At 38.0% G+C, this 22,983-nt stretch overlaps 2 protein-coding genes across 3 annotated transcripts in view; one reads left to right on the top strand and one right to left on the bottom strand.

Moving 5' to 3' along the window:
• LGI1 (leucine rich glioma inactivated 1) overlaps positions 1-3,307 on the bottom strand; it is a 28,947-nt gene extending 25,640 nt beyond the window's left edge. The window contains exon 1 of the mRNA XM_036385836.2: positions 3,192-3,307. The gene's annotated coding sequence lies outside the window, so the exon portion shown is untranslated. The remainder of the gene's footprint in view (positions 1-3,191) is intronic.
• Positions 3,308-3,381: 74 nt separating this feature from the next.
• Positions 3,382-22,327, top strand: LOC118688339 (protein FRA10AC1). Of its 2 annotated transcripts, XM_036385838.1 has the most exons (14): positions 3,382-3,519; positions 6,953-7,029; positions 9,001-9,093; positions 9,177-9,222; positions 10,047-10,123; positions 10,801-10,884; positions 11,365-11,449; positions 14,594-14,639; positions 17,324-17,437; positions 18,449-18,491; positions 18,936-19,060; positions 19,664-19,702; positions 20,959-21,043; positions 21,477-22,327. In XM_036385838.1, the coding sequence occupies exons 1-14, from the start codon at positions 3,487-3,489 to the stop codon at positions 21,517-21,519; spliced, it is 990 nt and encodes a 329-aa protein (XP_036241731.1). In that variant the 5' UTR covers positions 3,382-3,486; the 3' UTR covers positions 21,520-22,327. The 2 variants fall into 2 exon arrangements, with proteins under 2 accessions (XP_036241731.1, XP_036241732.1); XM_036385839.2 differs by lacking the exons at positions 3,382-3,519; positions 6,953-7,029 and adding an exon at positions 8,723-8,836.
• The last annotated feature ends 656 nt before the right edge of the window (positions 22,328-22,983 follow it).

Raw genomic sequence — 22,983 nt, forward strand, 5'->3', positions numbered from 1 at the left:
AACATGACAGATGCCAAAGTACTGTTTGTACAAAAGACACAAAAATAAAAGATTTGGCAACTTACTTCACAGACATGTAGGAAATAGGAAGGTGCCAATATCAAATAGCATTAGAAAGTAATTTCTTCATGTGTCAACAAAATAACTGACTTAATGGACAGAGGAAAGATTAAACAGGACAAATATCAGTTTTACTAGCATTCTTGATGGTTCCACATTACTGTCTCATAATCAAACTCAAATGTGGTCTGTGGCAACAGCTCACAATGGGTGTAGTTGTCAGTGACTGCCCTGTCCTTGCTCTCCATACCAGTGGTAGCTGCCTCTTCAAGCCTGCTGGCAAAGCCTTCTGATTTGCTTCATTAAAAATTGGAACAATTTTTTAATTGGCTAACCACACTAATTTTGATTCAACAGATCAGAGGCTGTTGAGTTTAAACAACTTTACCAGAAGATCTTAGGAGGCAATCATCTTCTGCAGGAAAGCTGATGTGTTTCTTCCTGGCTAAATACTGTTAAGGAGTAAACATCTACACTTTGTATTTCTCAAAAATAAATAGAGAACACTGAATCTGAAAAAGAGCAATAAAATGTAAGAGTTCTCCAATATGTAACCTGTATAGAAAGATTGAAGCACCCTCTCAGGCTACAAAAAGGGAAAACTGTGGGGATATATGTCTTTAGGGCATTAAGAAATTAACTCAAGTAGCAACAAACAAGATTTTTTCTTAGATAGTAGGAAAAACCTCTTATACCTAAGAGGTTAATAGATTACGGTATTATGCTGTGAAATCTCCTACACTAGAACCTCTTATGAACAGCTCAATAAGTATGTGTCAGGTATACTTTGAATTCTGCATCTCTATGATTTATGTACCATGTCTGACTTAAACTTTTTGGATACATCAGGTCTCATAGTCTCATACTTTATTTAGCCCATTTTAGATTTAGGGCAGAACTAAAGTTAAAGCTACAATGATGTTTTCTCCTTTGTGGACCACAAAGTTCAGGACTACTGTAATTTAAGACTATTGTTTCACATTACTGCTGACCTGATCTAAAAGAGAGCTTGCTGCTCACTTCCCACTTCCCTCCTGTCCCATCCCTAACATTTTTTCGCTTCACCAGGGTTACTCATCCAGACACCATATCAGGACAGTCACAGGAGCTAGGGTGGCAGAAAATTAAATTCTATAGTTCAGCAGAATGCTGAATCAGTGGTCAGATGAGCATTAGAGCCAGTTCAGAAGAATGCTCTCTTCAGTGGCAGCTTGACTTCCTTGTAAAGATTGGCACAGATTGGCATAGATTGACTTACTTGTGAAGGAAAGCTGTGCTCCTAAGGTTTGGCTGTACAGTCATCGAAATCCCACTTATGACCTCCTGCCCTGTAAAGACTTATGTCCATCTCATCTGTTCTTTTTCCTGTATCTTCCAATACCGTGAGACTCATAAGAGAAGTGCCTTTTTGGTGTCAAAATATACTGCTGCTAGAATTAAACTACGGAGATACTCCCATTGGAGCAAAGTATAATGCATATAGCAACGCTAAGGGCACATTCAGTTTGAAATTCCAGTTTATTTAGAAGGCCATTTCTGAACCCATTCCCCAGCTGTAGCTTACTGTAGCCCACATATAAAATGCAGTCAGGTGATGTTCTGAAGCAACACAGTTAGACATCAGAAAAGCACAGCATAGCAAGATGAAATTATCTAGCTGCTATTCTCAGAAAAGCTGTTTATAACATAACTTCAGCATCTACAGCAGCTGCTATAGATGGACTCACTGCAGATAATTTTCCTGTCCCAGAAACTGTATTTTTTCTATATGCAGGCTTTGTGGCCACAGCACAATGCCAAGAGATTCAAGCACTGTAAATCTTTCCTCTACCTTTCCCACTCTTCTTCAAAGTGCATAATCAATGATATGTTGGCCCAGTTTCTAGAATCATGTCAGGATTCATTCACACTAAAGCAGTCTGTAATTTCCATAAGACAGGAACAACAAAAAGATGCTTGCTATTACAGATTTGAGAGTATACATTATTTATGTTGATATATTTAAATTATTAATTAGGATAATTCCATTCTTGCAAAAGAGTCTCTGCCCTTTAAAGGAAATGGGCCACATTCAGTAGGACTTCAGCAGAATACTGCATGCACTCAAATATGCACAGTGCCACTCAGTTTCTTTCCATAGGACACTTTAGCATCATCTTTGCATCCTTTCACAGCAATAATGACATAACAAGTAACACAAACACTAGGTCAGGAGAAAAAAAAAAATTGAAAACAGCGATCTACTAGCCAAGGTAAGGAGATTCACTGTCAGCTATGGTGTGTGATTGTCTTACTGCAGAAAAGAAACACCTACAACTTATATTTTACAACTTGCATATTACAAGGGTAGCAGCAGTATTTAAATTTTTAATATTTCCCTGTATTAAGTGTGTCTGTGGTTTAACTATCCAGGAATCAATAACACAATTGGAAACACAGTCCAGATGGACTACAGCATTTCAGACCTCAGCAGTTCAGGTTGTGTTTGATGGGAAACTATCAATTCCTTGACAGCTAATTGCTCTATCTGATGACTTAATGCCGAAGATTGGTGCTTCCCAGCTACTTTATCAGCAAATACTTCTGGCTTATAAAGCTCCTTTTTATGATGCAACCCACAGGCTCCCAAACTCTTATCGCCCAGTTGCCGCCGGTCCTCACAGGGAAACTGAGTCACATACTGCCTTTCGTTCTTCTAACTGCGAGATGCGACTGACGAGAAGAGAAGCCGCTGGCACAGGCAGCAATCAGTGTTACAGATCCCCGTGCCGAGGTCACGATCTCGGTCTGTGCCGCACCGAGGGGATCGCGGTCCGTGCCGCGCCGAGGGCAGCGCGCAGCTCCCGGGCACGCCTGGCAGCTGCTGCCCTCCGCAGAGCGCCTCCCGGGGCCTCCCGCCCGGAGCGTCCCCTTCTGCGGGAGAGGTCCCCTCCCGAACAACGACCCCCGCCTCCCCGATCCCTCCCGAGGCACCCTTTCCACCGAGCCCCGGCACCCGCAGCGGGGTCTGAGCCCGTTCCCCCACAACAGGGACTGCTCTGCCCGAGAGCGCCGGGGATGGTGCGCGGGCGACCCGGGCCGGGGAGAGGGGCGCGCTCAGGCCCCTCTGAGCCCCTGCGGCACAGTCCTACCTTCCCAGAGGCGGAGACCGCGGCAGCCGGGGCCGCTGACCGGGTTCCCGGGCAGGGAGACTCCCCTCGCCCCTAAACATGATGAGCGGCTTTCCCCTCCCCTCCCGTGCCGGCTCGCCCTCCCACGCGCCCCGGTGCCCCGCGCCGCCCGCCCGCAGCGGAGGGAGGGACGGAGGGAGGAAGGGAGCCCGCGGTGCGGCCCTGCTCCGCCTCTACCCTGCTTTCCGGGAGCACAGCAGCGCCGGGGCCGGCAGCAGGGCCGGGTGGCGGAGGCGGCCCTCGCCGCGCCGCGGCCATGGAGCCCGAGCAGCTGCGCCTTTCCGCGGCCGTGAGTGGGGCCGGGAGGGAGGGAGGGATGGAGGGGGCCCGGCAGAGGCGGGCGGGGACAGGCCCGGCGGAGGCCGCGGCCTCCATGGCGGCGGGGCCGGGGCGGGCGGAGGAAGGGCCGCCGGGGCCCGTGCCTGTGCCCCACTGCGGCGGCGGAGGAAGGGTCAGGCGGGCCGGGACAGCGCTGGGCCACTGCAGGATAGCAGGCAAGAAAGAACTGCTTCGGAAGCTGCGTCTGACTGGCCGGTGTACGGTTTCTCCGTGGAGCTCCACAAAGCTCCAGTCCTCGATGTCGTGGTCTGCTGTTACCTACCTTTTACTCCTACTTTTTCTTTCATAGCTGTAATAAAGGGGAAATATATTGCGAGTGCTTTTTCTCTTTGTTAGGGTCGCTCGCTGTACAGTATACGCAGGCACGCCTTGTAATAGGTTTTACAAAGAAGAATCGGTTTGAAGCTAGTTGCCTATTCTCAGGGTTTTTTTTCCTCAAGTGGGGGTGGCAAAGCTTCATAGACAACATCAAGGTGGGAAGAGCATGTTGCAGTGAAGCGTTCTGACCTTCCACACAGCATATTTATCCATCAATGATGGCTACTCAAGTCCTCTTATAGATCCTGTGCTTCCTTCACACCCTCCCCAAATAGTTTGTACTAAAACAAGCACTCAGGCCTGTTGTGAATCACATCTGGGCTGTGAGCAGACGCGGCCACAGACCTGTGTGCTGGGCAGATAAAGGGGAGGATGGGCTTGTGAGGACAGCGGCAAGACTGGGCCCGAGGTCAGGAGCCACGAGTTGGGAATATTTTGTAGGATTGTTTTGCCTTTTTTCTTCTTCTTGACTGTTGTTTCATGTTCAGTCACATGTTGTGGTCAGGAGTGGACACATTTCACCAGTGTGTGTTTACCCCATTGGAGAGGCTTAAAGCAGGTGACTTCTCTGGATGCAAATATCTGAAAATATACCTGTAAATGCAGTGCTGGGCAGTTTGTAGTGTCCTGGATTGATGTTAAGAGTTGGTATCTCAGTTTGACATCAGTTGTGTACAGTTTTCATGCATTTACTGTGTTTTGTGGGGGTTTTAGGAGCCAAGAGTTTAGTGGACTCTGTTCTGTCTCTAGCTGTTTCATCATTAAATAATCCAAGATGTTTGGATTGCTTAAGTGTGAGCTAAATGTTCTCCAAAGCATATTTGTGCTTGTTTTGTGGTTTCAGTTTATTTTATTGTTTGGGAATAAAGAATTCAAAGTTGGCGCAACAGCAAAATACACTGTACCATTTGAGTCAGCTTTCAGGTTCATGTCTTGAGAAAACACTTGGTATTTGTATTAGTTATTAACTAGAAGTATTCCGAGTCTGACAAATTCCATCAAAGTTTATGTTGAAGGGTTTACTAAATAGTGAAAGTAGTTATTTTAAATTCTGTTGATGATTATGCATGTCCATGTCTATATCTGTTAGGTTAGGCACAAAGCTTTGGTATCTGCTTGTCTATTTCTACAGTTAAATATTAAAATTTTCCTTATCTGGGATTGTAGGTGTCTGTTTACATTGTCCTTCCAAAATGGCAAGGTTCATTTATGGATGAGGTTCTTTGATGGAGTTCATGAAATGAAGTGGGTATGTTTTACCAAGAGTCAGGTCATCTTGGAGTCATCCTGAGGTGTGAGGTTAGAACCCATTCAGTCCCAGTCTCTGTGAGTGTCATCCAGCACTGCTGGAGCTGCTGCTGTCAAACCCAGCATCAATGCAGCACCTGTCTGTCCTGCTGTTGCCTCAACAGAGGAGTGATCCACAAGTGTCAGGAGTGATCATCAGTCATGGGTTATGTTCTTTTTCACTCTGAATTTTTATCTGTGAGGTATTAGAGTGATTCAGAAGAATGTCTGAACCTGTGAAGAGCTTTCCTGTTGGAAAAACAGCCTAGTCCTTAGCCATACCTGCCCTTATACTCACACTCAGCTTCACAAAAGGCAGTCATCAGCTTCTGAGAGCCCTACAGTATGACTCTGTTGGAGTAGCTTCTCTTGCGTCTTTTTTTCTTTTATTTGAATCATTCCTGGAATCACTTGAGAGCTGATTAGTGAGGATGTCTTTTTCTTTCCTGGGGTACATCATCCAAGGGCAGCTGCTCTGTGAGAATCTCCTTTCATTTGAGCTTTCTCCCCTTTTCAGTACTTCATCTGTCTGGGGCTTTCATGGTCATGGTGTTGGCTGAGACTTCCCAGACGTTGAGTGTGAAGGAAGCTCTCGATGTTCATTTGGGAAGCATTACTAATGCCATTTAAAATATTCCCAGATTAGCATGGTATTTTTTAAATTTAGAAGCCAAGTATGCAGCAAATGTATTTGCTACATACTTATAGAGTGTTCAGACTTTCTAAAAATTGTATAAGCTTCATTAACAAAAGTAGTGACAGGCTGGCTACTAGAACCACCTAGCTATGAGACTACATTGTTGCTGCTTTTTTGCAAGTTCATGAGGATGGTTTACAGCAGACATCTGCTGCAGCTGTTTATTTGGTTTGGAGTTTTGTTTGGGGGAGTTGTTTGCTTTTTTGTTTGTTTCAGTTTTGTTTGGTAATGGACAATTTTTATGTCTCATGGGAAATAGGAAATAGTTCAGAAAAAGTTCTGACTTGCTTTTTTTGAAATATATATGTGTAGGAGAGTTACGTGTTCTTCAGAAGTGTGGGAGGAACATTATAGTATTTGTTTATTAATAATAATAGCAAAGGATTTTTAAGAATCTTAAAAAGAGTCCTTCACTGTCAGTTTGAGAAGATAATGTTTTACATACTGTGCACAATACAAAGCAGTTTTTGGTGTCAGTAGAGGGTACCTCTGACTCTTCAGCATGGCATTTCTGTGAGACATTTATGTCAAGAGAAGCCACCTCATCAAAATCATCCTGTGGAGTTGTGTCTTTTTTTTCAGATTTGCAGCTACCAGTGTAAGATCTAATGATCTAAAATGCTGCATGACAGCCCAAGAAACTTTTATTCCCATTTTCCTTCATTTATAATGAGGACATTATCACTTGCTGTCCTCCAGCCCCCTGAAAGACTAGCTCTTGGGGAAGATATTCATGGTTGTCTTACATAAGGAACGTTGTTTAGAAAATAAAAACCCAAGGTATTTATCATTCTTCTGGTTTGCTGCATCTGTGTGAAGATTAAATATGAGGACATACACATAGAAGTTATCTGTAAAGTGATCTATTTTACAAAGTGATCTCTCTGTGCCCTGTATTATCTGGAATATACTTTGCATTGTCTGTGGAATTTTGTTTGGCTTAGACATGTGAGAATTTGCACTAGTTCGCTTGCTCTCTGTCTTTCTATCTTTTATTTATGCATGATGGACAGTGCTGACTTGTAATGATGCCATATCCATATTGCATTAGCAGATATATTGACTGGTCTATTATTTTCAGGCACATGGCCATGGAGGCTATGATTCTGATTTTAGTGATGAGGAGAGTGGAGAGAAGTCTCTGCAAAAGACTAAAAGGTAATGTAGTACAGAATTAACACTTTGCATTTTGTATTTTGTACAAATGGCCTCTTAGTGTGCATAGAAGATGATGCTGTTGCATGTAAGGTCTGGTGTTGAAATGGTTTTTGAAAAAATCAATCTCTGATTTCTGCATCTCCTCATCTCAAGCTTGCCAAAGCTTGTCATCTCCAGGGGCAGCTGATTAAGAGCTGTTCTGCCATCTCCATCTGGTGTATATTTGCCCCTCAGTTCTTGGAGCAGAGTGTTTTGTTTTTCCAAGCATTAGTATCCACTGCTGGGTTTTGGCAGCACTGTTCACACCACTGTGATCCATCAGGACAAATGGAACTGCTGGGAGTGCAAGGCAAAAAAGGCCAAGTGGCAGCAGGCTTTGTAGATATAAAACACATAGAGATACAAAGTGAAGAACTGATGCTGCTTCTTTATTATTTAATTTGTGAAGAGACCTGGGAATTGGTAAATTGTGTTGTGATCAATCCTTGAAATGCACCTGCACATCTCTTATTTGAGATGACCTTGGCCAGTACTTTCAGTGATTTGCACAGTTAGTGACCTGGAATTTTGTAGTCTGATCTGACTGATTTGTTTATGTATTTATTTTGCTTTTGAACTGCAAAACACCTTGACACTTTCTGCATCATACTGAATATTTGGCCTACACTTTGCATGTACTTTTCTTACTTTTTCTTGTCTCTCCCTTGCTCTTTTATTGGACTTTATTTAAGAAGACTTTCTGGAAACTGTCCTAGGACTCTTGCATATTTTTCCTTTGTAGGAAAATTGAAAGAATGGATTTTGTAGTGTCTGATTGCGTTCTGGGGGGAAAAAAAAATCATTTTTTAATCTTTGGAATAATAGCATGCATTGTGCCATTTAATTTATTTTATAAATATAGCCATTCTCCATTAAAACAGTGACTGGTTTTGTTCAGATTTCATTTTATTTAGATGCCATTGCACATTCTACCATTCCACTTCCTAGGTGGAATATTAAGTAACCATCATGAGCCTTTCAAAAATACCATCATTATCCTTGTTCTGGCACACAACTGCTGATTCCCAGTAGGGCTCTTACGTGGGTTCCTTTTTTGCTCTATCATTGTATTTATTTTCACTTTAAGGAAAATAGTAGTCTTAAATTCTCTCCAAATTGCTGTTTTATAGACCCTTCTTAAGGGAATTTTGTGCTTACAGATCCTTTTGAGTAAATGATACCTTAAGTTTCTGGAGTCCTATATTCCATAGCTAGAAACAAATTCCCTGGCTTGTTTTCTTCAGGCTTCTGATTACCATGCTTTCTGCCCACTGATAATTATGGGAAAAATCTTTTCTTCATCTCAGTTTATGAATGAAATTAACTAAACATACCTTTTACTAGCTAAAATGTTTAACTTTTGATTACTTTGTTGAACTCTAAAAGTAATTTTAGCTGCCTACTGACAAATATGGTTCATTACATGGCAATTGACTTTTAAATTTGTAATTCTTGTGATTGCACTACAAGAGGCAGAGCTGTTTAATGAGGTGTTGAGACACTGGCATGAAAGGAGGGAATAGGGTTACTGCCAGTCACTCTCTCTCAGTGAATGCACTGTCCTTCCTGTTCCTACTTTCCAGTGCAACTGAGATTTGTAAAGGACTTTAAATATCAGAGAGAAACTGAGGCGTCTTCCAGGTTTTAGCATTGTGGTTCTATAGTGATAATATTAATAAAAACAAGTATTACAAATTGCTATTTAAAGCAATTGCCTTTAAATGCCAGCTGGAAGCAAATGCCTCTCTGATTTTGTTCTGCAAGTGAGGTAAAGTCCAAGCTGATGTTGGTTCTGAAGTTTCATTATATTCCTGTAGAAAATAGCAATATAACAATTTTTGTTACTCAAGATAGTGCAAGGTTTTGCACATGAAAATTTTATTGCTTATGAAAAGTTATTGACTAACTTTTCTTCCTTTTTCCCACCTTTAGAATACAGGAAGATGCCCTTCTGATAAAGCCATTCCAAAAACCAAAACAAGGCAGTGTGGTTCACAGACAATTCGCAGCTGAAGAATGTGATAGGTATCTTTTATATATTGCTTTTGTGGAACATTTTCCTCTTAATGGAAAGATGGTTTTCATTGGAACGTGTTTGTTATTAACAGGGAAGAAGCAAGAAAAAGAAGATTTCACTTGATCTCTATGGATGCTGTATCCTTCTGTTTCATTTTTCAGGTTTGAAGATGGGGCACAGGTTATCCATTATGGTAAAATACTGGGATTTCTCAGTTACCACAATCAGTGACAGTGCAGCACCAGATACTGAGTCATTCTTCAGAGGAGCTTCTTTTTCTGCTGAGATAAAAGTGAATTGAAAATCTTTTAAGAAGCCATATATAAAGTTTTTGTTTGTGAAGACATTTATTTTTTTAATAAGTAATTACACATTTTGCTCAAATTGTGGTACAAAATGTGTTTCAAATTATGTTTCTGTTTTGGCCTCACACTGAGGCCAAATTGTTCTAGGAAGCATTACATATTTTTCCGTGATTTTCATTTCCAAACTAAAGCATACAACTTTTATTTGTATGTTGGTGGTAGAAATGTAACAAATTATTCCATTTTAATAGCCAGATTGTTTTTATAATAGAAAGTACAAACCAGTTTTAAACTAAAACTGCAGAACAAAGAGGCTGTTGTCTAAATCACAGCTGAAAAAGTGAACCAAGTTTCTGTGTATATGCATACAGAGCATCTTTGATAAAGGAAGACAGTTTTATAAATGAAGAATGAGGTTTTAAAGATGAAATTGCCTAGAATTCCTGTATTTGGAAATTCACTTCTATGAGAGGTTATTAAGTAAAAGTTCCTAATTAACTCAATTCTTCTTTGTTTTTGGAAATTACTGAACTGTTTGTGAGGAGAAAAGTCTTTCTCTTAAATATATAAAAAGATTTTGGTTGGGGTTTTTTTCTGATTTTAAACTGTGGTAAAAGGAAATAAGTTCTGAAAAAATCCTTAATTGCTTTATGCAGTATGAAAGGCATAAGAAGTTTGTGCATGACTACATCCTGTACTATGGTGGCAAAATCGAGGATTTCCGAAGATCTGGGTGAGAACCGTTAGCAGCCTTTCCCCTCCTGACCTCAAAGCTCCCTGCTTTGTCAAAGCTGTTAAATATATATTATAGCTTTGGGGGCAGAGATGGATGTGTGTCAAATTACTAATTATTTTGGTCACAAATGTTAACTACAGTAATTGGAAATACCCAAACACAAAACTGTCTTGTTTCATTTTGTTTTCATATTTTTAGGTAAGAACATACCATGAGCTGAATTATTCTTGTTTTGTTATGTAAAAGGAAGGATGACAGGTGATCATTTTTAATGGAGGGTACATTGAGAAATATCTGTCAGAATCTTCAAAATAACAGTCTGAAATACTTCTGAATGTGCAGAATTGCTATCCATTGTCCAGAATAATAACTTCTTTAGAGCTATCCATAACTGCCTTTGAACATCACTGTTCTCAATAAAGATTATTAAAGTGTTTTCAGACAGGATCAAGTCATCCAGAATTTCAGTGGCAGTTTTCAACTGTGAGTTTTTTTATTTGGGAACAGGTATGCCAGGGAATACATTTTTGATAGTTTTATTTCATAGAAATGTATTCCTTTATGCTGTGAGGTAGAGATTAGAACTGTAAAATATTGATGCTTACCAAATCATTATTTGATGGCTTTTCATTTTAATGTTACATTGTACTAAAAAAAGCTGTGTCCTTTTATAGAGCAAATGACAAGACGGATCTTGATGTTATTAGAGAAAACCATAGATTCCTGTGGAATGAAGAAGATGAAGCAGACATGAATTGGTACCTGAAACTATTATAGGATATGTTATTTTTAGATCACTTGTACTAAATTTGTGGTTTCCCTTACTAATTAAGAATTACTGTGCATATTTGATCATTCTTTGATGCATTTGAAAATAAAAGTCCATTAGAAGGTCTTTCATATTGTAATATTGCTCAAATGCCAACATGAATTGATGACAGAAAGAGCTAATAAATAATAGTGATTCTCTGAGATCCAAATAACTGTTCAAAACCTATGAAGAAAGCAGAGTTTGAAAAAATACAGTTTAGTATGTACTGTGGATTTATTTTATATTTATTTTTCCAGTCTTATGGAAATTACTCCTTAGTTTAATGACTACGCATCTGTTGCATTTCTAGGTCTACAACTTGTGTTCTTTCAATGAAACAAATGTCTTTGTCTTGCTAGTGTCATTACAATGTAAAGTGAATTATGTTGTCTTCTATATTTAATAAAAAAAATACTTTTTGTTTCAGGGAGAAGAGGCTTGCAAAGAAGTATTATGACAAATTGTTCAAAGAATACTGTATAGCAGATCTCAGCAGATACAAAGAAAATAAGGTACCTTTCCTTAGAGTAAATCATCTTGGGTTTTGAAATATAACCTTTTTTAAAAATTGCCTTATGATTGTGGATATGTCGTAAAACCAGAATTTTAGTACCCCTTCCATAGAAAGGGAGCTGTGAGAATTTGACAAGTTACTTACAAGCAGCAGTTTGAATCCAAGTATTGTCACTGCCTCAAAAATGTGCTTCTGTGGGAATAGGAACATTTCTGTCAGATGATGTTTTATGAAGAGGTACATTGTGTGTGAAAGGCAGAAAACGCAAAGGGGTTAAAGAAAGAAGGCTGGAGAGGTTGCTTGGAGAGGAGCAGTAGATGAAGCCTAAAACCCCATGGAATGTTACTGTTCAAAAAAAAGTCTAAAAAGAGTTTTGTACTTGAATGCTGGCAGAAACAATTTTGGAAAAGTCTATTCTAAAGCAGCATCTTTTGCTGGTTGTTCTTTTCTGTTTGTGGAAACAGCATTTGTATGTGCCTTGTAAATAAATAGAATTTCTCAAGAGGAGCAGCCCAATTCCAGCACCAGGTTTTCTTCTTAACTGGAACAGCCTTTGTTTTTTCCAAGTTTTTGGCTGACTAACTTCTTAGTCAGAGAATATACATGAATTTTCTATTGTGTTTTTCCAAAGGCTGGTGCTGAACTCAGATGTGTCTTGGTGTTTCTAGCACACAGTAACCCAGTCTATATAGTTCTTTTCAACTATTTTATAGTATTGAAAATTACATTAACTGGTAAATATTTGCAAGGACTGGGCTTAGCTCTATTAAGAAGAAAAGATGACAGGTCATCTAATGAAAATTGGGACAGTAAAATGCAAAAATGCAATTAAAATCAACAAAAACTAAAATGCTGAAGATGCCTTCCCTTCTTTTTTGACTAAATTTGATTTTATTTTCCTGCAGGTATTTCCTATCCCTCAATGTCCGTTCCATCCCCCATCCCCCCAGCTGATTTCCATTGAGAATGCTTACAGATTTTGTTTCTCTCACTACTGTGCCAAGTTTCCATATGTTTGCTGTCTTTTGTGGGAAACTGTTCTGCCCCAGATTTTTTTGTGTCTGTGTCTGTGTCTGTGTGTTTTCTTGTGTTGTGTGAACAGTATTTCCCTGTCAGACTTCAAGTGTGTCTATCCTAACTTTGAGGTCACTCTCTGTTCCCATTTATGCTCCTAAGTCATTACCTCTATTTTTGGCATTGCCATGTCAGCATAAGTGCTGTGTCAGGCAATTTGTAAAATATATATGCTTTCTTTTCTCAGATAAGTTCTGATCATGTGACAGTCCTTTCTTAGAAATTCTTAGAAAAATAGAAAAAAGTATGAGATTTTTCTCAGTGACTGATTTATCCATGCCCATGTTTGGTACAGAAGGATTTCAAAGCAGGCTTTTCTCTTGGAAGTCTTAAATAAGCTGCTCATCCCATTTGCACCAATGGAATACAGTCTGTGCTTTCAGATTTTTCCTGCCTTAATTTTTATTTCTGCATCTCCAGAAACTGGAAGCTGGATATCTTTAGCCCCTTGTGCCTTTTGCTTTGCAGTGCTGGTGCTATGAGAAGTGCAGGGTAGATAAAAGCTTCTCAGCTAGTCAGCCTTTTGCATCATAGTTGTGATGCTTCATCTTAATGTAAGAAATTCTTTTATAGTGAGAACATTCAGTTGCTGGAACAACCTCCCCAGTGGCACAGTGGATCCCCATTGCTGGAGGTTTTTCAGATGCAATTACCCAGGGTGATAGATAATCTCATCTGGGCTCCCTTCCCCATGGAAGGTTGAAGCTGTCAGTCTGTTGAGGTGCCTTCCAACCTGAGCTGTTCTTTGGTTCTGTGATTCTATATCATGCTACTTGGTGTGAAAGCAAAAGTTGGAGGTCAGTTTTCTCTGTTGTTTTAAGTACATATATTGCACAGATTGAGACTTGCACTTATGTGCTCGTCTGTCTTTTCACAGCTGTAATCGTTTGCTTCTGGCCAAAATCTTCTAGTTAGATTGGTTTTCTAAAGATCTCTGCATAGAAATTGTAGCTCAGATCTCTTTAGGAGCTTTTCTTCTGAAGTTAATCACTGTTTTACAAAGGACTGGGTAAAGGTTCCATGGCAGCATCTCCTTTGAGAATCTGAAAAATAAGCAGAACCACCTACTTAAAAACAGAAGCTCAGGAGAAAACAGATGAACCCCTGAGGCCACAGGCATGTTCCAGTTGCTGGTTCCATTTGCACACACACACACACACGTGGCTGGGACTCCCCTGCTCTCATCCCTAGAGATTCACAGGTGCTCTCACAGCCAGAGCTGGAGACCCACTCACCCTTCTTGCTCCCAGGCTGCTTCACCTGCTGATGACCAGTCTGGCTTGGTCTTCACTGGTGTTTGCTTTTAATCAGAAATGCCACTGTGAACCTCTGGTGTGAGGCTCTGTAGAGACAGTGGAAGAGTGTTCTGACAGCTCTTGCTTGTGCTGGGTCTGTTACTCCTGACACTTTCCCTAGGTAAGAGTTTTCTAGGTCAAGGTTGTCTTTGAACCTTCAGTGCATCTTGTCTGCAAACTTTGAGGCTGATAAATGACCATCTGTATTGTCAGATAGTTCAGTTCTATTGTCAGCTTTGCAGTGCAGCACAGGAGGGTGCTCTGCATTTAAGTTTTACTTTGATATGCACTGGACTGGAAATGTTCCCTTTGTTGTCTTATTTTCCTAGAGAATTTCTTATTTGCTGTCTCTGTACTTTGTTTTGTAGCTTAACAGATTGGAAGTGTGTCCTATTTGCTAAGAAATGAAATCTGTTTGACACCTGGTCATTAAATAAAACACATTTTGTTATTTTGTTTTCATTTCCAGATTTCTAGGCCAACTTGTCTTGTACTTGGCAATGTTAATATGTTTGCTTTTGTAATTGTTTTTCAGCATGGAGGACGTCCTGTAAAAATAAAAATACAAATATTTAAACTATTTTTATTTAAAAAATACTATTCTGGCAAGCAGAGGCAGAGAGATAATTTTAATTAAAAGAGAAAAAATTAAATTTTCATGACCAGAATTAAAAGTATGATCCACATGAAGGACACCAATCAACTGAAATTAGTCTTTACAGTGCTTAATATGTTGACTATTCACAACTCAATTTTGGTTCTTATCTTAACAGTTTGGATTTCGATGGCGACATGAAAAAGAAGTAATTTCAGGAAAAGGTAATGATGTCTTTCATTTTATGTTAGATTTCTTCTTGATGCTCCTCTTGCTGCTTTTGGACATAATTTTGTTAGATAATATTTGATGATACTGGTAAGTTTATCAGATAATAATGTACAATAAATTGACATGTCTTTCAGCTTTCCTATTTTATGCTACATAGGTTTAGATTGCACACTGATCTGCACATATTACAATTAAAAGAGCATATAGTTTATTCTCACAAGGTCACTTTTGTAATGAGCACCACCTTAATATGTTTGATAATGTAGAATTTCATGGGTGGGCTTTTTAGCTGCTTTTCTCTAGCAGTTCTGCTACCTCATTAGCTTTTCATACCTGTAACTGAAGTCTCTCAGTGGTTTTCTTCGAGAATAATTTCTTGATTAACAGCTTCTCCAGTGCTGTTCTGCAAAATGTTAACTTTTTAATTAAAGTTTCTTGTGTGAGACCTGTTTTAGGCTAAACTGATTTTGAAAGCTTCGGTGGGAATGATTATCATGTCTCCCAATCCTGCCTCTAAATCAGCACCTTGATTCTGGGTGAGAAGTCTTACCAGTGTGTTGCTGGGACTTTGCACAGTGGTCCTTGTTCCATGGCAGAGGTGCTTGGGCTTTTTCAACATGCTGAGCAAGCAAGGAAGTGAGGTGGATCAAGTATTGCTGTTCCTGGGGTGGATTCTCATACACTTGTGAGTTTTAGAAGTCATGGATGCACATGCCAGGATATTGTATGGAGTTGCTGATCAGTTTCACTCAGTTACAGTTCTTTAAACAGCTGTATTCTGCAAACACCTGTATTGTAATATATTTCAAACTGCTAGAAATGCATTTATGATTAAAAAAAAAAGTATTTCAGAGTAGAAAGCATGAACATTAATGGTGGGGATTTTTGAACTGTAAATGTTAAAGCCTCTAAAGGTAGTTGTAGTCGTATGTTGCATTTAGCACTACATATTATATTAATGGATAGTTACATTTGATAAAATTACATGCTGTATTTAATACTTTAACAAGATAATTAAGATTAAATGAGAAGTAAATTATTTTATGTCTTCGTGGGCGAAAAATTATAGCTTTGTACATTTAATATGTGGTACTTCATATTTTAAAATGTGGGAGAAAGTGCAGAATTTTATATTCCAAGCTTTTTAATGGGATCCTAATGAAAAACGAGCAATGGGAACAGGAGTGGGTAAATCCTCCCTTTCACCACAGGGGGGCGCGAGAAGCCAACCCGCTCGCGGGTGTCGGACACGGTCTCCAAGTGCAGTTCCAAAAAATCCTTTTAAAAACACCCGTGGGTCTTTTATGCTATTTTACAATATAAATCAGGCATATAAATTGCTTCATTAAATGTAATAACACATCTACACCTACCTGACTGATCATTAGCATTAGCATTAGCCATGTATGTACCTGTTGTATGTACTGATGTAGCTGTGTCAGTGGTGATGTACAGTGGTGATGAGAACCACTGCTGGTGCACTTTTACTAAGGTTTGGGGGTGGTAACAAGGGCATGCAGGAATGGAGTACTCCCATTTGGTTGCTTTGCATTTGGTGCTTATCTTTGCATGGTTACAAAAAAGAAGGGCTAGGATAAGTGAAAGAAGAGGTGATGCTTGTATTACTGATTGAAAATGCCAAATTATTTCTTTGGCATCTTTCAGTCTTTGCCATAAGTTTTGAAAGAAGATCATATTGGAGATTGCTATGACACAGGGTATGATAGCCATACCTTATGTAGGGTTAAACATACTTAACGTATATTAATTTGAAACTTGCTTTTTTAATGAGAGTTCTGGTTTTTTTCTTTACTTCAAATGTTTGCACTGCAAGTGGTGTTTCATTACAGGACTGAAGTATCTGAGGACACTGCCAATCCATCAGTTAGCTGCTTAAGCAGAATTTTCTGAGGTTAATCGTTCATCAACAGTCCTGCTTGTGAGCCTATTAATGCACATCCTTTCTGCTGCTCTGCATACAAATCAGTCTCTGCAAAGGGAATGCATGTATCTTTATTACTCCAATATTGGGACTTCAGTGGTGCAAACAAAATTGATTATGTGCAGATCTGTTTTAAAATCAGTGTTGCTTTCACATAATGAACCAAAGGAAGCTTTTAAAGCTGACATAACATTTCTAACGAAGTTGCATTTCCTTTTCTTAATGGAAAGGTATTTATGGATATTCACTAGAATACAAATTGTATGTCCTGTATGTCAGGTACACTAGTTACATAAAAAGCTTGTGGGCATCTTCATACTGTACAAATGTGATGCTTTGAATAATTTGATGTCATTAAAGATGCATGTATGAATCACAACTTCTGATCCATCATCCTCTGCTAAGTGTCATTTGGGGTATAGGATGTATCCTGGTTCATTTTTTCAGAGTTCATATTAGGCTTATTATTTCATAATGTACACTTTCATCCACACATTTCAAAGCACAGATATGTTTTTTCCTTTGCAAATAGGCAATATTGGACAAGTATGATTGCTTTGTTGTTCCCTGTTATTATTTCCTTAATCTAGATGTTATTTTTAGATTTGTGGGTTTTTTTTTATTTGAAAGAAATGGAAAATGAAAACCAAAAACAGAGCAGAACTGGAAATACCAACCCCATATCTATTAATGTTAATCATTGAACCACAGTTTGCTGGTTTTTACTCTTTACAGGTCAGTTTTCCTGTGGAAATAAACACTGTGATGAGAATGAAGGCCTGAAGAGCTGGGAGGTGAATTTTGGTTACGTTGAACATGGTGAAAAGAGGAATGCACTTGTAAAATTGAGTAAGTCTGCCCTTCTAGGATATGTACACTTAAAAGAAGAAAAGTATCTTGTACTTTGAATGTTATTGAGTGAGACCCAGTGATAATAATATGAGTTCATGACAAAGGCAGAATAGGAGATCATTTTGTTGAATTAATCACAGGTAGTAGTATGGTGCTCTTGATTTAGAGAGAGCAGCTGTTATCATTATAGATGACAAAGTTGTTACAGATTAAGAACTTTATTCTGTATAATTAGCATGTCATAAAATTTGAATAATTGGCTATAAGCTGTTTTACATAGAAGCATTTCTAGTTTAATGGACAATACTGCATTGCAAGGAGAATTTCAACATTGTCATTGCTCATTCAGTTACTTGGCTTGGAAGTCCTTAGGGCTTTGGACCAGACAACTTCTTGCACATCTTCAACTTTACTGGTTTTATTTTAAATATTCGAGTTTTCTTCTAAAAAAGAACTTCTCAAAGTTCTATTTTTAAACAATTTTCCATCCTTACATCTTGACTGTGATTTTCTAATTCAGAATTGTGTACATGATGATCTGTTTATCAGATAATTAAACTTAGTACAGTTTATATAGTTACTTCATGTAAAATGAGTGAGTAGTGGGGCTTTTTCCTTTTGTGCACAAGCCATTCCATGTGGGAGCACTTGGTCTCTGACAAGGCTCTAAGAGACTTACACATCTTCAGTATAATTGCAGAAGTATTGGATCTGTGCACAAGGATCCATAATGGGATGTCTGTACATGAGAAGCACTGATAGTTCTTTAATGAAGAGCTGCCAATGCTAAACTTGTGATTGTCTTTCGCATTTAGTAAAATCTGGGTTCTACTGGAGACTTTCATCATGTATTTTTTCAATCCTGACTGCAATTACATTGTACCTAGTGTTTTGAAGGAAAAGCTGCTGATGTTGAAGGATCTAGCTCTAACTAGTTTCGTATTTTTGTTAGTTATGCTTCAGGTTATCAAATTCTTGGCTGCAATGTTCTCATTTTCTCTTTTTCAGGACTATGTCCAGAATGTTCCCACAAACTAAACTTCCATCACCGGTAATGAAATATTTTCAAAATAATGGGGTCTGAATTATTGATAAGTTACAATTATGATGAACAGCACACAAGGACAAAACATCAGTGAGATGATTAGGAACTTGATTTATCCTGAAATAGCATGAATATTCTGGAGTTCTTATAAAGCCACTGACTTGTCACTGTTGAGAGTTAAGATGCTCTGCTAATGACAGCACAGAACCCCCAGACTGGAAGAATTCCATCCCTACCATCACAGAAGTTTCATTTGCTTAATTTCAGCCCAGTGATTATTTTTCCTCTATTTATAATAGCACTTTTTTTTAAACTGAATCAGTTTTTTTCTGTTTGACTACTGATCGGTGTCTGAAAATATAACGCGTTTGACTGAATTAAATATTTCAGATTTACTGTTGCATAAGAAGTATATATAACAGAGGAGGTGTACATTCATCTTTTTTAAAGGAGGAAAGAAGTCAAAACATGCAAGAAAAGAGGCACAGCTGCACAGAACTCTAAGGAGCCAAAAAATAAGAAGAGAAAATTGTCTCGTTCAGCAAAAAAAAAGTCCAAAAAAAAGACCAGTAAAGGTAAATTTAAACTTTAAAACTTCAGTTGTTAAAATACTCAGGTTAATTGAACCTTAGTTTTGCAACAGATGAATAGATGGAGACATATAATTACGTATAAATACTTTTAGTTACACAGACAGATATGTAACTTTCTTGACTGCAACACAGGTAGTCAAAAAGGTAAATCTCTTAGGTAAAATTTCCTAGATGCAGAAAAGAAAAAGTTTCTTATATTTAACAGAGAGGGACAGCCTTTTGAAAAGTATGCACTGCAAGGGAAATTTGTGCAAGCATTGGATGTTGCATCCTAGAAAGGGTTGTGAAGTGTTTCATTCCATGAGGCTTTGGGGTTGAAAGCCTTTTGGAAATGTTAGATAACCTTTTAACACCAGAGATCTTGGGTTGACATAAATAGGCTCAAACTGATGACCTTTGCACTCATTAAAAAAATCCTTTTATTTCAGTGTTTGCTCTCTTTCTTTGAATGTGGTGTGTGCATGCATGTACAGATCTTAAGTGTAATAAATTGTGATAGAAAAATCTTTGTAGACAATAGAAGATAATAGATAAAATCAAAAGCAGTTTACTGTTTTTTTTTTCTATTTTGGTGTTTCTTTACAGATCAGGTTTCTTCAGATGATTCAGATAATTCTGATAAAGGTATTTTAGTATCCTTTATGGTTTTGTAATAAGTTGTATAATGTAGACAGTTGTCATTGATCTTGGTTTTATTAGCTGTCTGTTTCAATATTTTATATGATAAGAATGCTGTCTGAAACAAGCAGAAATATGAAGGTTTGAATGAATGACTTACATATCTTGGAGAAAAAGTGTAGGGAATTTTAAGGAGGAAATTGTTTAATCAAAAAATAAAAGTGTGGGCAGATAACAGAATGAAAATAACCAGAAAAATGGGAACTCAGGTTGTTGCAAAAAAGAGCAGAGGGTGCAAAAATAGGTACATTGTTAATAATTTCATGTTGTGTAGTCTGGATTGTATAAAGATAGTATTTTTCTGATATAATAGCTACATTTTCCTTCAGGGAGTTAAACTGATATGTCCTCTGCTCAAAAAAAAAAAATTAAAATAAATCCTAGGCTTTAATTAATATCTTTTCCAACTACCACCTGTAGTACCTCAGAGACCTACTTATTGCAGGTGGATGCATTTAGTCACTGCTTGTATCTCAGTGAGTCCAGTCTCCAGTTTCTTTTTTTGTGAAACAGGCCCCATCTCCTGGTCATGCCAGTTCTTGTTGCAGACTGTCTGGAAGTAATTGACTGTTTTCACTGCTCTGCTATACATTTTTAAGCATGTCCTCATCCCCTAGGCTTTCCCAGTTAGATACAGGAAGACCTGAAGCACTTTTCTTATGATTTGGGCCGTGCCCAAAGTATTTGTTTTGTCAGGAAACTTGTTGGAAGATTCAGAGGGCGGGGGGGGGGGGGGGGATGGAGTTTCTTATATGAAATTCCTGTATGCTAATATGAAATAGTTATGCAATAATCTGTGTTTTCTTATAATTTCATGTACTGATAAGTCACAATTGATAAGAACTATCATTTAAGTAAGGTAATTGATTAATCTAGTATCATAAATTGAAACTATATTGTATATCTGGGTTTGTAATTATTTAGTTTTAGGAAAAAAAAATGCTATGTTGCTGTTGTGTCACAGCATCAGATCTTTTTTGACATGGCTGTTGTTATGTTTGACCAAAACATTGCTTTGTGATACTAAGAATCTTTTTGATTACACTAATTAGCATTGCAAAACATTTTCATTTTCACTTTATGCAAAGTGTTCTGTTTATTCTCTTGGTTGCAATTAAACATTGCTTCTAGCATTATACCATCTAATTTAAAAAACGATTATTTTAAATTTTATTTTGTAAACATTTTAAATTTTTTAATAGATTCAGATGACAGCAATGCTGAAGATGGTCCTTCAGAAGCTGACTCTTTGAAGGGTTCTCTGCGAGAAGCAGATGAAAAATCACGGTTAGTTTGATGTAGTGAGCTTGCAGCTACTGAAATGTACAGGGTCCATTCAGAACTGCAAGACAGAATTGTCCAGTGTTTCAGTGAGTATTCACACATAAAAGGTTATGTCAAATCTTTTTCCATGCAGTGAACCTAAAAATGTGTATTTAAAGAGGGGACATACACAACTCTTGAGGAAAATCTTTGTTAAGCCACTGCCATAGGACTGCTGCCTTACCCCCTCTATAGCATTATTATCTTAGTGGCAGGTCCTAAGGGTCAGCTCACACAGGGAAATGTGAAGGGTATTGGAATGTAGTGAGTAAGTCAAAAATATCTATACTTTCCACAATTCTAATCAGAAGTTTGCTAAAACTTTTTTATTCAAAGATTATCTCCTAGGTACAAATCCAAAGCAAAACTTTCTGACATTTATTTTTTGTTGTTACAGGGAAGAGGAGTTTCATGAGTATTTTCAAGATTTATTTCTCTAAAACTAGCAATTGATGTTGGCTGATTTTCTTCATGAGTTGTCAAGATGGAAGTCTGGAAATCCAGTTATAATTTTCCAGAGACCCCTATCTGCCAGCATACCTTTTCTACAGTCACTCATATGGACCATTTGGGTGGATTTTCTTTGTAGAGGATTTAAATCTAAAAACTTTGTTTCTTGTAGTAGGCTGCATACTCTTGAAACAAGAGAAATAGCTTTTCAGTTCAGAGCAAAATATATATGGCACCCAAACTTATACAAACAAGAATATAGTTTATTAACATTACAACAAGGAAGTTCACTGCTTTTTATTTGATCTCAAACTTCAGTTATTGCCAGATTTTTGTAAAGGAGCATTTTGTAAGATTGTGTGAGTAGTTTAAAGCCATACACTTTATTTATATTTTTAATTTATTAAAGAGAAATTAATAGCCCTAAATTTATTAGCTATTTAGATTTTAATATTTGGGTATTAATCTCTGTAAATATTTTCAAATGCTATTGGAGAACATCACATTTTGTCAAATATGTATTCTATCTCCCTACTCCTTTAAAAAGTTCAGTTTATTGTGACTTTCTTTTAAATTTTAGTTGTAATGTGATGTGTCTTAGAATTCCACCTATAAAAATATGTTTGGTTGGTGAAATTTTTGGTGTAAAAAATAACATGTAGCTTTCTACTGGAGATGTACGTGACTTTCATGTTACCTGTGGCTTCTGATCTCCTTCCCATTGACTGAATGCTAATCCTTCTTTCACGTGTAATCCTGAATATACAAATAAAGCACGAATATTGCTTGAGAAACGTACTGGATTCATCTTCTTCTTTGAGCTGCAGCACGTCTTTAAACATTCATTCAGTCATGTTTCCAAAGAAACAGACTGCACATGAAAAAGTACTATGCCAATATTTTTTCTCTCTGGTGAAAATTACTTTGTATACGAGGGTCACACTTTTTAAAATTAGGTTTTCATGTTAATCTGAGTAAGTTAATGTTGTATAAAATATATTTTTGATAAGTACTTCTCACTGTAGGTGTAGAAAGTATTTCTAGTAAGAATTTGATGTGGACACCAAAACAGCAGAGATGGTTGTAGTGTATTTATGAACATATCACATGCACTCATATGAATAAGTTAAGAACTCTATTTACAAGTATTACTTACTATAATTACATTTTAAACATTTTGTACTTACATAATAGATGTACAAGGACATATTTAGGGCGTCCTTGAGTAAGAAATAAACGTATCCTTGCATGAAGGCTTCTTTAGGTAAGAAGGGGGATTTAAAGGTTAATTCTCTGTCATCTTGCAAGCTTGGCTGAGAGTCAAATCCAATCTGCAGCAATCTGCTTAAACGTGTGCAACTTGCCCCAAGGGGCTTTTGTCGACTGCGTTGCTATATTTGTTGCTTCAAGTATTGTATATTCATTATAGGTTCTGAATAACTAGCTTCTCTTTG

Source organism: Molothrus ater, chromosome 8 (genome assembly GCF_012460135.2).
Source record: "Molothrus ater isolate BHLD 08-10-18 breed brown headed cowbird chromosome 8, BPBGC_Mater_1.1, whole genome shotgun sequence".
NCBI lineage: Eukaryota > Metazoa > Chordata > Aves > Passeriformes > Icteridae > Molothrus > Molothrus ater.